Source organism: Danio aesculapii, chromosome 8 (assembly GCF_903798145.1).
Source record: "Danio aesculapii chromosome 8, fDanAes4.1, whole genome shotgun sequence".
Classification (NCBI taxonomy): Eukaryota; Metazoa; Chordata; class Actinopteri; order Cypriniformes; family Danionidae; genus Danio; species Danio aesculapii.
The window spans coordinates 22,136,348-22,154,052 of record NC_079442.1 but is presented as its reverse complement, the minus strand read 5'-3'; the positions used below and the strand labels follow the sequence as shown (position 1 = coordinate 22,154,052).

The 17,705-nt window shown below is 36.1% G+C and overlaps 1 protein-coding gene across 2 annotated transcripts in view; it reads left to right on the top strand.

Annotated features, from left to right (window-relative positions):
• Window positions 1–17,705, top strand: part of oxct1a (3-oxoacid CoA transferase 1a) — a 154,988-nt gene that overhangs the window by 117,854 nt on the left and 19,429 nt on the right. For both annotated transcript variants that reach the window (XM_056463412.1, XM_056463410.1), the window contains exon 14: window positions 16,399–16,488. In XM_056463412.1, the coding sequence (XP_056319387.1) occupies window positions 16,399–16,488 (90 nt within the window). The remainder of the gene's footprint in view (window positions 1–16,398; window positions 16,489–17,705) is intronic.

Below are 17,705 nucleotides of genomic sequence, written 5' to 3'. Positions count from 1 at the left end.
ACCTTATATAGACAGGTGTGTGCCTTTTCAAATCATGTCCAATCAACTGAATTTACCACAGGTGAACTCCAATTAAGCTGCTGAAACATCTCAAGAATGATCAGTGGGAACAGAATGTCCTTGAGCTCAATTTAGAACTTCACGGCAAAGGCTGTGAATACTTGTGTACATCTGATTTTTTTTTTTTTTAATTTGCAACAATTTCAAAAAATCCTTTTTCACATTGTCTTTATGGAGTATTGTGTGTAAAACTTTGAAGAAATAAATGAATTTAATCCATTTTGGAATAAGGCTGTAACATTATAAAAATGTGGAAAAAGTGAAGCGCTATGAATGCATTCCTGATGCACTGTATTTGTGAAAATACATTAGATTAGTAAGTATCAAAGATTCCAAGCTCACAAATGAAAACACTAGGGGCATCTAAAAAAATCTAGTTGAAATGTTGTCATTTTATTTAGCACAACCTCATATAAATATATATCTCTGTGCTGCATCTTAAAGTAAAAACATCCTTTTCCGTCTGTGTTTTAATATTAATCAAACAACAAAAGGTACTGAAATCACTTGTTCTGCTATATAGGCTACTGTAGCTCAATAGTGGTTAACCTTTATTTACTTTAGTGTTATATTTGATTGTATTTTTTAGTTTATGTAACTGAAAACTACTATTTGATGCATGAATAATAGTAATTATGTAAAATATTTTGCTTGTTCTTATTTGACTGATTTTTTTTTTTCTTAACATTTCATATACCAAACCATGCTGAAACCGTGAGAAGTCTGTATTGTTGCATCCCTAATATATATTCCCTCACTGGCCATTTGAGTACAGTAAACTCATTGTCATGTTTAAGAAACCAGTCTGAGATATTTCGCGATATTTTATGACATGGCACGTTATCCTGCTGGAAGTAGCCTTCAGAAGATGGGTACACTGTGGTCATTTAAGGGATGGACATGGTCAGTAACGATACCCAGGTAGGCGGTGGCGTTGACACGATGCTCAATTGGTACTAATGAGCCCAAAGTGTGCCAAGACAATATCCCCCACACCATTACACCACCACCAGCAGCCTGAACTGGTGATACACTGCAGGATGGATCCATGCTTTGTTGACGCCAAACTCTGACCCTACCATCCGAATGTCACAGCAGAAATCGAGACTCATCAGACCAGGCAACATTTTCCAAATCTTCTTTTGTTCAATTTTGGTGAACCTGTGCGAACTGTAGCCTCAGTTTTCTGTTCTTAGCTGACAGGAGTGGCACCCGGTGTGGTCTTCTGCTGCTGTAGCCCATCCACCTCAAGGTTTGACGTGTTGTGCTTTCAGAGATGCTCTTCTGCATCCCTCGGTTGTAACGAGTGGTTATTCGAGTTACTTTTGCCTTTTTATCAGCTGGAACCAGTCTGGCCATTTTCCTCTGACCTCTGGCTTCAACAAAGCATTTGTGCCCACTGAACTGCCGCTCACTGGATATTTTCTTTTTTTCATGACATTTCTGTAAACCCTAGAGATGGTTGTGCGTGAAAATCCCAGTAGATCAGCAGTTTCTGAATTCATGCCGTCTGGCATGATTGTTTCTCTCACATGACTTTCAACCACATTTTGTATATTACACAATATTTACAGGCATGATATAACCATGCATTTAGACGCATCTCTTGTGACCACTTGCGTCTGGATTTCATTGAGACCTTTCACTTTTATTTCATCACGCTCTGCATCACTTTAGTGAGAGCGTTCACTCAGTGTGAAGCACAAGGACTATTGAATAAACTAATTTGTGTTATGTGGCTGAACATGAACTTTTACAGCAGGCCCTTGAGTCTTTTCCTGAAAACCCAATGCTAAAGTTCAAGATCTAAAAATCCTGCCTTGAAAGAGACCTTCCACATTTTTCCCCAATTTCTCTTCCTGCATCTTCGGTAATTCAATGCAAAACCACATGCTGTGCTAATGGCTACTTTGACATTTAATTATTTATTTTTCTGCTCTGTCGATTGTTTTTATATCCATATTTTTTTTTTCAAGAATGCATCCTCTGAGAAAATGCCCCTGAAGCATCAGTGTAAGCGTGGGGATTTGGAATTAGAATTCATAATGTTCCAGGACAGCTTAATCCAAAAACAAACGTACATCAGCAGTGAGCTCTCAGAAGAGCCAGTTGGCGTTCATGGGTAAACGAAGGCATTTGGATGTTTTTATGCAGTGTTATCGCATTTTTATGGACAAGAAGAGGAAAATGGAGCCATTCCGTGCTTTATAGTCATGCTGTGTCTTTAATTATACTGTACAGTGCTGATGCAAAAAAAAAAAAAAATGTGGGTCGAACACGCTCTGAACTAGATGAAATAGTCCCGCTTGCTTCCACATCAACGCCCACGCAAGCTCTTGTTAAAAAGATGTGATTCATGTGCTCAAACCTGAGTCGGGACTCTCTAACTCTTGACCCTCATTCAGAAATGGCTCTCATGCAGCCTTTCAGCAAGTCCAGACGCAAAATTATAGTCCACTTCAAATTATCCATTACCTGACAGAACTTAAGGCCACAGAAGCAGCTTTATAGTCTCTGCTCACTCTTTTGCACGAATCTTGTTCTCCCTTATATGTTTTAAGCTTTGAAGATTTGAATGTAACGCATTTATTTGGTACGGTTAATTACATACTAGCATGCGCACAAAATATGTATTTAATCATGCCCATGACCCATTACATAGATTTTGTAAATTAGTTTTTTGCCATAAAGGTTGAATTAAGGAACTCTGTAATACAACAAACCTCACTTAACGCAAACCATAAAATTATTATTTTTTCTTTTGTTTAAGGAATACATAACAAAAGAAAAGGTCAATTTAAATTTAAAGGCTGTTCTCCTTTCAAACAAACACATTGAGGGGTGATATTAAATGATATTTGTGAAACTCAGAGAATGTTTCTCAAGTTTTTAAAGCTTCAAAAAGCGGATCCATCCCTTATAACAGGAATCCATAGATTAAAAGATTAAAGAGCCGCCATTTGGTGTATGAATGACCCTGAAGCTAAGTATTTTTAGTGAATTATTTTTTTCAAATATAGACAAATATAAAATGGAAAAAAAAAAAAGTAATTGGACCAAAAAAAACATATTGGAAGAAGGATTAACAGACATATTGCCAGTATTTGAGAGTCAGATTAAAAAATAAAAATAATAACACAATACAATGCAATACTACACTACGCTACACTACACTTACTGGCTACCGGACCCCCTTTTGCCTTCAGAACTGCCTTAATCCCTCCTGCCATAGATTCAACAAGGTACTGGAAATATTCCTCAGAGATTTTAGTTCATATTGACAAGGTCCCAAAGGTGCTCTATTGGATTGAGATCTGGTGATTGTGGAGGCCATTTGAACTCACAGTGAACTCATTATCATGTTCAAGAAACCAGTATGAGATGATTAGCGCTTGATGACATGGCGCGTTATTGTGCTGGAAGTAGCCATCAGAAGATGGGTACACTGTGGTCATAATGGGATGGACATGGTCAGCAACAATACTCAGGTAGGCTGTGGCGTTGACACAATGCTTAATTGGTACTAATGGGCTCAAAGTGTGCCAAGAAAATATCCGCCACACCATTACGCTACCACCACCAGCATGTACTGTTGATACAAGGCAAGATGGATCCATGCTTTCATGTTGTTTTCATGTTGTTTAAATGGCAAATCCATTTGTGCCACTTTGTGGACTCATGGGTGTTCCGGTCTAAAAAGGAGGTGTGTTAAGGCGCAGTGTTGGTGCGTTTCTATTTTAAGGAACTGAAATCGACTGCGCCATTGACCAAATAAAAGCTGGTTTAAAGTCTAGCACAGAGCATATTAGTTATGCACCTATGCAGGTCCAAATGCATACACATTGCTTAATATGTACAGCAACTCACAAATATCGTTGCATAAAAGGAAAAAAAAGGATTAAAATGTTACAAAAAATATTATTTTCTACATTCCACTGCCTCCATGCCTTCATTTCAGGGACTTTTTTCAGTTTATTCATGACAATTTGCATTTGTATGTTATTGTTAGTAGTAGTCAGTATTTGTTATATAGATATATATATATATATATTTTTTTTTTTACTAAAAACAAGTTTAGATTTGTCCATCTGTCGGGTTTTGCAGTTGTAAGAGGGCATAAGAATAGGACATGTGTTTGGATATAACTAGGGCCAGACAGAATCTGCTGACTTTTTTTGCTATTTCTGCTGAGAATTTTGTAAAAAATCTGCGGAGTTATGCGGAATGGTTTTAGGAGTATCATATCTAAAAACTTAATATATTAAATAAAAAATAATAGCTTTTAAACTTATTTAATGTTTACAATGCAAATGCAGTTAGATCCACTTATTTGGCAAACAAAGCAAGTCTGCCATATAATAGATCTACTAAAAGAGAGGAAATATGACTTTACAAACTGTATTGTAAATAAATCATATAAACATTTTTATATTACTATTATTATTATTGTTATATCATAATAATTTTAGTGAAATAATTTTAAAAACTGAATAAATATAAATTTACAAACATTTACACAAGTAAAAACATAGACTCAATGATAGGCTAAAAATCTGCGAAAATCTGCAGATTTCTGTGTGCGCAGATTCCTTGTGGGCCTAGAAATAACTCAGTTTTTTTGACCACACTTCGTTATTATTGTTCATTTATTCGTTTGCTGGAAATTAGAACTGAATTTAGAAGTAGTTTTCAAACAAATATTTGTGCTTAACAAACTAAATTTAACTATGTAACCTACGAATGTCTTCAGTGGACTGAGTTTTCACCGTTTCCTTATCCATGAAAGTGAAGGAGTAAAGTAAAGAGTAAAAGTAAAGAGAAAGAGGTTGAATGGAGGAGGCTCGTTCTTTATCCTCGCACTGCAGATGGTCTGTTTAACTGTTTTCTCGCTAGTGAAGCATTCAGTTTTTCTACTTACAAAGTTTGCCATGTAAATAGCAAATGTGCAATGGCGCCATGCAACTGACTCTTAAAGGGAATGTGAGATGAGACTCTGAATCCCGTTTAATGCACATTATGCTCAAAACACACCCATAGCCCATTAAGAGAATAAGCACAACCCTGTTAGACCATGCGCCAAGGCGGAAAGTGTATTTTTCCGTCCTTATAATAGCAAAAGTGGATTCAGACATGCCCTTAATGCTTTTGCACCATACACTTTAGACTTTGCGCGTTAGATCGTTAAAATACAGCCCTTTGGCACTTTGATTGTGCCTTACATAATAAATACAAGGGTTACATTTATACAATTATTCCTTAATATAAATCAATAAAGTGGTTTGACCTCATTAATTTGTGCTGTAGATAAAGTTTGGCCTAATTACTTTGCTGTTGTACACTCACAAGTCATTATTTTAACGAGGCTGTGAGTCCCATTTATTTTTTTTTTGCACAAATATGCTGTGAAATATAGCTCTGTTGTACAGTCTGCTTTGCAGCTATAATGAAGTGATGGTTTTTATTAGAAAAAGGTCCATATTTAAAGCTTCATTATCCCTGGCTTCCAGCAACTGTGATACTTGTTAACAAGAAAGTTATAAAGTATAAGATGTTAACAATATGGGTGGTCAAAAATTCAAGATTTTCTGCTCTTTTATTAAAATCTTCTGACATTTGACTTGCAATTTGCCTTATATTTATTCATTTACTCAAATCATGTGGACTACTACAATGATGACCAGTGGTGTAGTCCTAAAAAAAGGTGGTGTACTATTACCCAACCAACCCCTCCATGCTGTTTTATAATTTTACCTGAACGTTTCAGCGAGACAACATTCAGTTGACTTCGAAAAACTAACGAAATTTTCTCACAGCTGCTGTGGTCGTCAGGGGGCGGGGAATGGCGCAAAATATGAACAAAAATGCACCAATTGCAACAAATTAAGATGAGAGTTAAAAAAACATTTGGTATACAGTTAAATGGGATGCGAATACACGTAAATTAGAGAAGTATGATCAGCAAAACAAGTGAGTATACCGAGGGTATACGCAATTATTGATCCTCAGAAGTCGTAATACCCAAACAGCTAGTGGAAAAAAGTAGGCATACTTAGGTTTCCATATCCTGGACCTGGCCGAATCCTAAGCAACTACTGCGATGGTCATGGAAGAGTGGAGAACATGAGACTGTTTCCTGTGACGCTCCAGAGACAGACGAGTCTTCGCTGAGGCCAGCTTCCAGCCTCCGCCACTGAGACTGCAGCTCTGCACAAGACGTTTGGCCAGCGGAGAAATTAAAATGGTCGTGCCCAACTGAGCCTGGTTTCTCTCAAGGTTTTTTTTCTTCACTTCCGCCTTTAGTGAAGTTTTTTTTTCCCTCTCCGCTGTCGCCACTGGCTTGCATGGTTCAGGATCTGTAGAGCTGCGCATCGTTGGATTTGCTCTTCAATATTTGGACTCTCAGTAGTGATTATTAAACCACACTGAACTGAGCTAAACTGAACTGAACTTAAACACTACAAACTTAACTACACTGTTCCTATTTACTGTGACCTTTTATGTGAAGCTGCTTTGACACAATCTACATTGTATAAGCGCTATACAAATAAAGGTGAATTGAATTGAATTGAATACTGAGTATACATGCGTATAGCCCCGACTACACCACTGATGATGACGGATTCATATTTTAAAACAGCAAAACCATGCGCACCATTCACAATGCTAGAAGGATCAGACCTATACATCTAGGATGGCTTAAGGAAGATTAAATTATGGGAAAATGTTCTATTTGGGGATAAATAGTCATCAAACTATACTAAATATTGTTTGAAATATGCCTGACAAGATTTCTTTTGGTATATAAATCTTTATCTTTACACTGATTTTAGGTGGTGACCTTTGTAAATCATAGTAAACATTTCATACAGAATTGAGATGTGTGTCGATGACAATTTACATTTTTCTGTTAAATTTATTCTTCAGCTTTTCCAGAGACTAAATTTCCTGTTATTAATTAGTAAAAAATGTGACATTGGGTAATGCCCTACACAGTGAAAACCCAGTTTGTCAAAAGGTTATGTTTCCATTTAATTGTTGAAAATATAAACATGAAATGCAATACCTTAAAGTTCACTGACTTCATCAAATGGGATCAAGAATTGTACAGTGGTCTGCAGTTGTTCAGCTCTGTTTATCTACACTCAGCCTTTTGTCACACTGTCACTGGCGCTTCAGCTGTTGTCTAGGAAATGGCATTAACGCTAGTCTCCATCACAGTACCACGCATTTAAATGTCCAGCCGGTTTGTGTAGGAGAGAATGGGTTTAGAGGAGAGGAGAAGGATGCAAGCTGACAAAAGGAAATCGCCTGAAGTGAAGGGCATAATTTCTCGTCTTCATCAGCAGGCATGAAAAGCAAGGATAGTGTGATTTACAGCGGAAATATTTGATAAGTTGTCATGGAAACTCTCAGTCGGCTCTCCACTAAAGTTGGGTGTTTTTTTTCCATGTGAAATATCCCCACAGCACATAAACAGCTATGGAAAAAAGGAAGAGACCACTTGAAAATTCTTTGACTATACTGAATTTTCTAGCTGTGGGTTTGAGTAAAATGTTAAAAGTTGTTATATTCTGTGAATGTCTGATAGCAATTCTTCAAAATTTGAAGTAAGAGATTGTCATTTAGAGAAATTTTTGTTAATTCTGAGATCGCAAGCCAGTTTCTGGGACCAAACAACACAATGATGAAAGAGAACAACAAATGTTATTATTTATGCTCAAAATGTGCAGTGATACTTTGGAAAGTCATAACCGTATTGTTTATATCCAGGCCTAATCTCAGTAGGCCAGACAGTGATTCATCTTTTATAAGTGGTTAAAATACTGGTGTCAGGGAAGTTCAGAGACTGTAGTGAACCTCATGATTGTGTAATAAATACTTTTCAATGTGTAAAATGACTAAACAATGGTCATAAACCGCTATTGTGGATTGAGCTTTCTCAGTTCAAATAAGTGCAAGACCTATGGAACAGTGTAGAAGTCTGCATGGGGCTGATTTTTCAGTCCCGCTCCCACCAGGTATTGTTCCGCACCCGACCACTCCCACTGTATATTCAGTCTTCGTTCACCCACTGCCCGCTTAGAATAATTTTCTAACCAACTCAACCACTACCTCTAAATTTAGATTTGTTTTTTTTTTTTTTTTTAAATCTCACATTTAAATTGGGTACTACCAATAGAGAGAAATAACAGATAAAACTGTAGGTTGTGCAAGGATTGTAGGCTAAATGTCAGTTTTGTTTGACCCTTTGTGATGAGACATGAGTGCTGCCTTAATCCTGAGGTTCCAATCCTGAGGTTCCATGCTGCTGCGCGCGAATGACCAACACAATCTCACGGCAATTCGTAACTTTTTTTTTAGTGGCTAATTCGTACGAATTCGTACGATCTAATTCGTACAATTTAGTACGATTTGCTCATCCTCCAATGACGGTTGGGTTTAGGGGTGGGGTTAGGTGCCACGCCTCCTTTTTAAAATCGTACCTTTTCATACAACTGAACTCGTACGAATTCGTACGAATTAGCCACTAAACTGTCAAAACGTAAAATACTTACGTTTTCTCTTGAGATCAGTCTGGAATGACATGTAGGAAGGAACATTTGCAGGACAAGAAAAATTTGCATGTTATTTAAAATGAAACTATTCAGATGCCACTTTTTGACGTGGCAGAAATATGAACAGTGCCCTGAGTCATAGATGGGCGTCACGGACAGCTACCGACTTGTGCGAACCCTGATAAATCTATGTTTAGAATTCTAAAATGCATGGCGCTATGAGGCACGGCACATCTGGTATGCAACCCTCTTAACTGATAAAGGGTAAAACTTTGAGGTATTATCACATCGCACAAAAGGTCATATTTTTCCATTTGCGTCTATGACACATGAAAAAGACTCCCAGACTTACCTGATTTGGGTTTCCTAACAGTAAACTGTCCACTTTCTAATGCAAGCTGAATGTCCTTCAGGACAGCGCATCTTCACTTTGCTCTGCCATGGTAAAGCCCGCTCTGAGGACCGTTATGCAGATGATGCATGCACAGACTGTGTAAATAAAATGCACATGCAGAAAGCACTGGTCCATGGATTTAGCATGTGTAACAGTCATGAGCACTGGCTATACCGGTGCTCAATAAGAATGAGGAAATCAAAGATATGCTGTTCTGAAATATCGTCAGTACTCGGTAGCGCAATATTTATAGACTGCCCGCTCCTGTAAAAAAATTACATCGCTACCGTGTTTTATTCAGAAATGTAATCCCATGACGCAAGAAATTTGGTCTTGTCTCGTGGCTGACCTCTAGAACAATTTAAGAGGATAACAGTTTATTTAAATTGTTGTGATTTGAAAATTATGTTGATTCCTCTAAGCAAAGCTTTCTTTATTCTTCTGAAGTTAAAGCAGTGATATTGGGTTGCCAGAAATGATAATAATCATAAAAACATGGAACTTTTTTATTTCATATTTGTAAAAAAAAAGTCATCAGTTTTTCACAGAATAACACGCGTATTAAGTTTCACTCAAACACATAACTATATGTAAATGATGATGTAAACCCAGCCATTTTCTTTTCTTCCAGAATAAAGCCAGACAGGTTAATAAGCATATATTAGAAACCGTCTGCATGTACATTAATCATTTATAACACAGCTTGCTACGAAACTAAGCAGTTAGATACAAAACATTGAGTTGGGCTATAATAACTTACTAGCTTTTTATTTCAGCGTAAAGCTTTTAGGATGCAGCCTACACTAACCTTTTTATTAGTAATATTTAGTCGCAAGATGGCACCATTAGTGCGTGTGTCTGTGTGTGTTTACTGTTGTAAGGACTCATTTGTCCTTACTTGTATGAAAACAACCCACTAGTGAGAACATTTCACTGGTCCTCACCAATAATTTTTTTTTTATAAATTAGCCAGAGCATGTTTTTATCAATATCTAATGATTGGCACTTGTTTCGGCGAGGGTTGGTTTTGGTGTAGGGGTTAGCCCATAGACATCCGAAATCTTAAATAAAATCTATGGAATGTCCTCACTAAAATAGAAAAACAAACCTGTGGGTGTGTGCTTGCACTTATTTTTATATCCCAGTGGAGACTTAAATCTGAATGCACACAGAATCATGGGCACTTTGTCAAAATTGAGGTTTCCATGGGTAAACATGCTTATAAATCACACAGAATGAAGTGTTTTGAATAGTTCTGTAAATGGAGATTGTTTCCTGTGAGGGTTGGGTTTAGGGGATCAAATATCCGCTTTGTATAGTAGAAACATCATTACATATATGAGAATCTCTACATTTACATTTACATTTAGTCATTTAGCAGACGCTTTTATCCAAACAGGAATACTGTGTGTGTGAATAAATTCTTAAGTGGTCAAAACAATTTGTAGTACTCTAATGTGTTATTAGTTTGATTTGTTGTTATCGAGGAATAACAGCTTGAAATGTCTTGACTGACCAATCAAAATCAAGCATTTTAGAGAGCAGTGTTAATTTGTCATTTGAAACATTCTTTTCATAAACTAACAAAAAAGGTGACATCTTATCAGACATGTTTATTAATTTTAAACAACAGGTAACACTTTATTTTGATGGTCCACTTGCGTATGAGTAGACTATCTGCCTAATATCTGTTGATACTGCTCCTTCAACAGACCAAGTCAACTTACACTAACTCTAACCCTAACCCCAACCCCAACCTAACAGTCTACTTATAATCTAAGGAGAATTAGTTGGCATGTACATGCAATGTTACTTAAATTCAACAAACGAACCATTAAGATAAAGTGTGACCAAACAACACAATACCAACACTGCTGTAAATATACATATTTTTGAAAGTTATCACACCTTTACATATTCAAACAAATATTAACACTTTGCTCAAACCCACACCTAGTAAATACAGTAAATATATATATATATATATATACATGCGACCACACACACACACACACCCACGCTGCACTTACATACTGTATGCCTCTACCCCAGTATATAAACCAGAATATGCCTCCTTCTCCTTCAAAGTCTGCATAAATTAGGAAGGAAGAAAGCGCAGGTGTCTACACTTGGATCTTTTCTTTATTGGACCTTTATTATTTATTTTCATGCTTGTCAGCCTCTGTGTTAAGTGCCCTTTTGCAGTGATGATGAGAGCTTGATGGTTGATTGATTGATTGATTTGCTCTTTGAGGTTTTGAGAAAGACTCTTGAACCGTTTTCAGCTGCTTAATGCATTGTGATTCATCCAGACAAATGACAGTTCAAGTTTCATATCCATAGACGTCATTTGATGTAATTTGTGAATTGTTTTCAAGGATGGAAACTCAATGAAAGCTTACATCACCATCTGAAATTGCATATTTTCTAAATTGTTTTGAAAAGTTGTAGGGTGGGGTGTTACAAACTTCATCAAGTTAGTTTTTAATAAATGATGTGGAAAATCACATTCAGATTGTTACTCCTCGAGACTATTTTGGAAGTAATTAAGTGTTTAAGTAAGTTTAGTTACTTTGATCAAATCACATTTTTGCCATGCGATAAAAAAAATTGTCTTATGTTTCTAAAATTAATGCTTATATTGTTTCTGTATGCTTATAATGTTATAATATTCTAAAAAGGGCTATTCCGTATAGTCTGGCATTGCCAAATCTATATAATTTATATTCTCAAAGAGTTTGTACAAACACATCCAGATTGAAATGACCAGGGGTCTGATTTATAAGATTTGTATAGAAACCTACCTAAAAGTCAACGCACACTAGAAATTGTAAATTATTTATTAGGGATTATAGCGTATATGATGATTTAAAGTGGTTAATGTAAGTATTTAAATCAAATATGCTTACACTGTAAAAAAAATGTAGGGTTCCACACAATTCCGTCATTTTGTCCCAACACAAATCGATTATTCAACTTTATTGTTTTTACAAATTTGAGTGGATCGAATATAAAACAATTAAGTTGTCCCCCCCCAAAAAAAAACTCAAGAATTGTGTTGACTTATCTTATTTTAAATAAGTATAGGGTGTCTGCGAGATCTTAAAAAGTATTAAAAGTTGATAAATCAGTTATGAGAAAATGAAGGCCCTTAAAAGGGATTAAAAAGTCTTAATCGCGTTTTAAATTTTGTTCAAGAGTTTTCCAAGTTGTTTGACTCCAAAAATAGCATAAATATATTTATTTTCCTTCTAATATTAACAACAGCGAGCTCGATCCACGCAATTGGTTCGGGCCTGGGCGCGTCCGCCCAAGCTCCTCCGTCCGGGTGATGCCACGTAATTTGCGACAAAGGTGATTTGACGTTCTCCACATGTAGCGAAACCATCGAGCAAAACAGACGGCTAAGTGGGAAAATGTAAGTTTGTGTACTCCTGATTGGAAAGAAAAAAGAGTTTGAACAGTGGCTGAAGCCTGAAAACAACCGCATAACTTATTCTTTCAAGTTTTGTTTCTTGCGAGCTTATCCGAGTTCTGTCACATGGTTGTACTCCATTAATTAATTTAACTACAACTGTTTATTAACAACTGTTTAAGTTAAAGGCTTGATACTGATTAGAACTTGAAGTTGCAATGAAGTCTGAAAATATTCTGAGAAGGTCTTTAAGTAGTCTTAAAAAGGTATTGAAATTACCTTTAGGATTGCTGCATACACCCTGAAGTAGTTTGAAGAAGCAGCAAAAATAATTTTAAGCGTAGAGTTTACTTTTGCGTTTATTCTTCCATCAAGTTTTTTTATGCCATATGCACGCCTTCCATCCATTTTGTGCATATGCCACATTTGTAAATGAGACCCCTGATGCTTTCTTAACAGTTGTTTTCTCACCACTGTCATTTATTTTTTAGTATTTATCACAATTCTGACTTTTTCTGTCTGATTAAAAGGGTCAGAATTAAGAATTCATGTCTCACAATCCTGACTTTTTAATACACAAATGTTTGAGTTTATCTCACAAATCTGAGAAAATAAGTTAGAACTTTGAGCAGAAATGTTAAATCTGCAGGTTAATATCTTTCGAATCTATTTTAACTTTCAATTCTATACAAATCTGTCTTTTATATATACTTCTAAGTCTTTTTACCTCAATGTTAGTTGTAGCAAGTACGAAAAGCAAATGTGGGTTTGTGTCATGCAATTGCTAGAAAGAAAAAAAGTCAGAATTTGGAGAATGTTTTTATTCCCTGGTGGGAACAGGCTTTCATAGTTATTCAGAGGAGAGTTTTTTCAATTATCCAACTACACTAAAAATATCTGTTCATTAGGAGTTCCTGTATTTAGTGTTTTCCATTTATTTATGGTTTAAATTGCATAATGGGAGCTTGATTTCTGGTTTGTTGACTTTTGATGTTGAAAATTCAATTTTACTGTAACAAAGTGACTTTTATTGACATCTTTAGTAGCATGAAATAATAAAATGTATAAGAAATAATGTAAAGAAAAATAAGACTGTAAAATAACAGAAAATGTACTGGCAGTTTATTACAAGGTTTTATACTGTAATATCCAACACCAAAGCAGACAAAATGTCACTTTAAACTATTAAAGATGTTAATAAAATCCTTTTTTTAAACTTTTCTTGGTTAAAGGTTATTGAGAGAAAGATCAAGGTCACATAATGCAATTAAAAAGTATAAATAAATGGGGGAGGGGGGTAAAAATAAAACATGAATGCAAAAATACAGAAAACTGCAAATTTACGGGTATTTTACAGTGTAGAATCAATATGATATGGACATTGTACACAATATATGCATAATTAGTCGTTGTGGCCCCTTGAAAATGTTGTTAAAATTGTTCAAAGTGTACAAAAATTACTTTCCATAATCTCCTACTGAGAATTCACAATTTAGCAAAACCCTAGAAATACTGTAATAACTGTGTCAGATGGCATTTTAATAAGACCTTGAAAATATCTTTTTAATGTATTCATAATATTTATTTTTGTGATGCATTCTTCCTCATTCAAGTGTGCACAAAATGCAACCACCTGCTGTAGAAAACAAAAATCCATCAAGCTTGTAGGCATTTCATTCATATTCACCTCTATTATATTGAGAATCTACTCTAGCATCTGAGCAAGGCCTGTCTCTGCTGGAGACTGAAGGAGATTGCGCTGTTTGAGCTTGAGTCCAATACTTGGAGAAACAGCAGACAACTTTTTCTTAAATGAATTCCCACAGCCTGCAAAATAGATTTTGGAAATCGCTGTAAAATGATGGGAAGCATGAATGGTCAAGCTGCTGGAAAAGACTCATTTTTCTTAGAGGAACTGAATTATGACTGAATATTTAGACATTGATTTAATGTGTTGCTTCGGGGATGGCAGAAAATGTTGTGTTTATGCATTCGAATATAAAAACTGAATCTACAGTACACTGTAGACCACTTGAACATCCTCAGTTTCTCTAGAAGTAACAGATTTATAAGGTATGGCTCTGAGTATAATGTTAGTATTTGTTTTATTCTATAAATATCTGATAACATTTCTTCCCAATTTCAGATAAAAAAAGATTCGAGCAGATTTTTCCTTTAATTGGTCAGAATAAAATATATTTTTATTTGTTTTTGTTGTTTTTATCTAAGGTCAAATTCAACCAATTATTGAAATCTTTACTCATCTGAAGTTAAAACATGCATATTATTTTGCCTAAAAACTAATATATACACTCATCAGTCACTTTATTAGGTCTGCTGCAGTTCAAACTGAGCGTCAGAATGGGAAAAAAGGTTATTTAAGTGACTTTAAACATGACATAATTGTTGTTGGTGCCAGACGGGCTGGTCTGAGTATTTCAGAAACTGCTGATCTACTTGGTCCGAAAAAAAGAAAATATCCAGTGAGCGGCAATTCTGTGGGCACAAATGCCTTGTTGATGCCAGAGGTCAGAGTAGAATGGCCAGACTGGTTCGAGCTGATAGAAATGCAACAGTAGCTCAAATAACCACTCGTTACAACCGAGGTATGCAGAAGAGCATCTCTGAACACACAACATGTAGGACATGTGAATGGGCTACAGCAGCAGAAGACCACACCGGGTGCCACTCCTGTCAGCTAAGAACAAGAAACTGAGGCTACAATTTGCACAGGCTCACCAAAATTGGACAAAAGAAGATTGGAAACTCTGAGTCTCGATTTCTGCTGCAACATTCGGATGGTAGGTTCAGAATTTGGCATTAACCACATGAAAGCATGGGTCCATCCTGCCTTGTATCAACGGTTCAGGCTGGTGGTAGTGGTGGTGTAATGGTGTGGGGGATATTTTGTTGGTACACTTTGGGCTCATTAGTACCAACTGAGCATCGTGTCAACACCACAGCCTACCTGAGTATTGTTACTGACCATGTCCATCCCTTTATGACCACAGTGAACCCATCTTCTGATGGTTACTTCCAGCAGGATAACGTGCCATATCATGAAGTACAAATCATCTCAGACTAGTTTCTTGAACATGACAATGAGATCACTGTACTAAAATGGTCTCCACAGTCACCAGACCTCAATCCAATAGAGCACCTTTGGGATGTAGTGGAACGGGAGATTTGCATCATGTATGTGCAGCTGACAAATCTGCAGTAACTGCATCATGTCAGTATGAAGCAAAATCTTTGAGGAATATTTCCAGTATCTTGTTGAATCATGAAGGATTAAGGCAGTTCTGAAGGCAAAAGGGGTCCAACCCAGTACTGGTAAGGTGAACCTAATAAAGTGGCCGGTGTAAAGTTTTTATTTTGTGCAAAGAATAAATAAATCTCATTGATAACATTTGCATTGAAATGCCATCAGTAGTGTGCAGAATAAAAAAAGTAACATTTTCCTCAAATGAATAACTATAAATTGTATATTACGAGAACGTGAAGTTTTAAATCCTCTCTACACAGCTGTACGGCAAAAACAAGTCATTATCATTCAGAATGTGAACACATATTCTCCTCATGGATTTCAACCATTCACATGTGCCCTGTTTGTTTACGCATGTGTCTGCACTCGTACATGCTTACAAAAAAAAAAAAAAAAAAAAAAAACAATAAAATAAGCGTCACTGCAAAGGCCCTTTTGTTAAGTGACTCCAGCAACAGGTAATCAGGTTTATGGTTTCCTAGCAACAATGCCCTTTCAGATCCCCTTCAGAACAAACCTGACTGAGCTCGTATGTCCACCTTGAACACGCAGACTACATTTAAATTAAATCTTTTATTTCTCATTAGTTTCATTCAACCTAAATAAAGAATGCTTGTTATGTAAAAGTCTGTTTTGAAGCACATGCATGTGTTGCACGTTTCTTGCACCATCTTGATATTTGTTTTTTTTGTGTATGTTTTCTCTTCAGGGTAAGATGGTGAAGGGCATGGGAGGAGCGATGGATCTGGTGGCCAGCGCTGGGACTAAAGTGGTTGTTACAATGGAGCACTCAGCTAAGGTAGGTGTAATCACATGAGACTGGGTTATTCTGCTATTCTGTATTGCCAGTTTTTGTTGGTGGATTGTCAATATGAAAGACTTTTTTCATATAGAGTGCATTTCAAATCAAGCCAGGCTTTTCTATAAAACCTGAAATAAGTTGCTCTGGGATACATTTCGCTGCATCTTTTAGATGGCTCGTCCAGAAGAGGCGCTATAAGCTGTCAAGTAATTTTCTCATATTGCAGATTACACAACAGTGTCATACAAAAATATGTACAAAATGGTAGCTGAAACTGTGGTCTTTGGTGGTGCTTGTGGTCCTGTTTATACAGTGCTCAATACATTGTTGATGCACCTTTGGCAGCAATTACAGCCTCAAGTCTTTTTGAATATGATGCCACAACACAACCTGTCTTTGGGAATTTTTGCCCATTCCTCTTTGCAGTACCTCTCAAGCTCTATTAGGTTGGATGGGAAGTGACTGTGTACAGCCATTTTCAGATCTCCAGAGATGTTCAATAGGATTTAGATCTGGGCTCTGGCTGGGCCACTCAAGGACATTCACCGAGTTGTTGAGAAACCACTCCATTGATATTTTGGCGGTGTGCTTTGGGTCATTGTCCTGCTGGAAGACAGTCTTTGGTGGTATATGAAGAGTGATATATGGTCTATATATAGTGCAAGACTTTATATAGTGCAAGAAACTGAACATAAGCCTTTATTGTTCAGTAATTTGACCTGTAATATTATTTGTGTAAACAGGTACACATTTTTTTTCTGCCTCTAGTATCCATTTTAGCCTAGAGAGAGAATTAAATGTATAAGTGTATACATAATTATAAGTATGTGTGTGCACTAAATAAGATCCTAATAACTAATTTGGCATATTAATTTATAAATTTATTTTTAACAAATGAAGCAGCACACATTGCCTTGCATCTTATAAACATAATTAACCTTAAAAATACACTCTGGACAACCCTTTTAAAGCTATTTCTGAAAGGTCATGCGTTAGAAATAAATTATAATTGACAAAATATCAAAACAGAAATCAGTTGTCACAATCAAAAATCAACTTTATTTTAAAGAGTAATAGTTTTTTGTTTGTTTGTTTATTTCATAGGAGTTATATATACGCTCTTAGTGAATCATGAATCATGCCATTGGACATATATATCATTCCAGTATTAGTCATATTTGTATTTTTGTCTGTGTTATATTTTTCCTATGTCA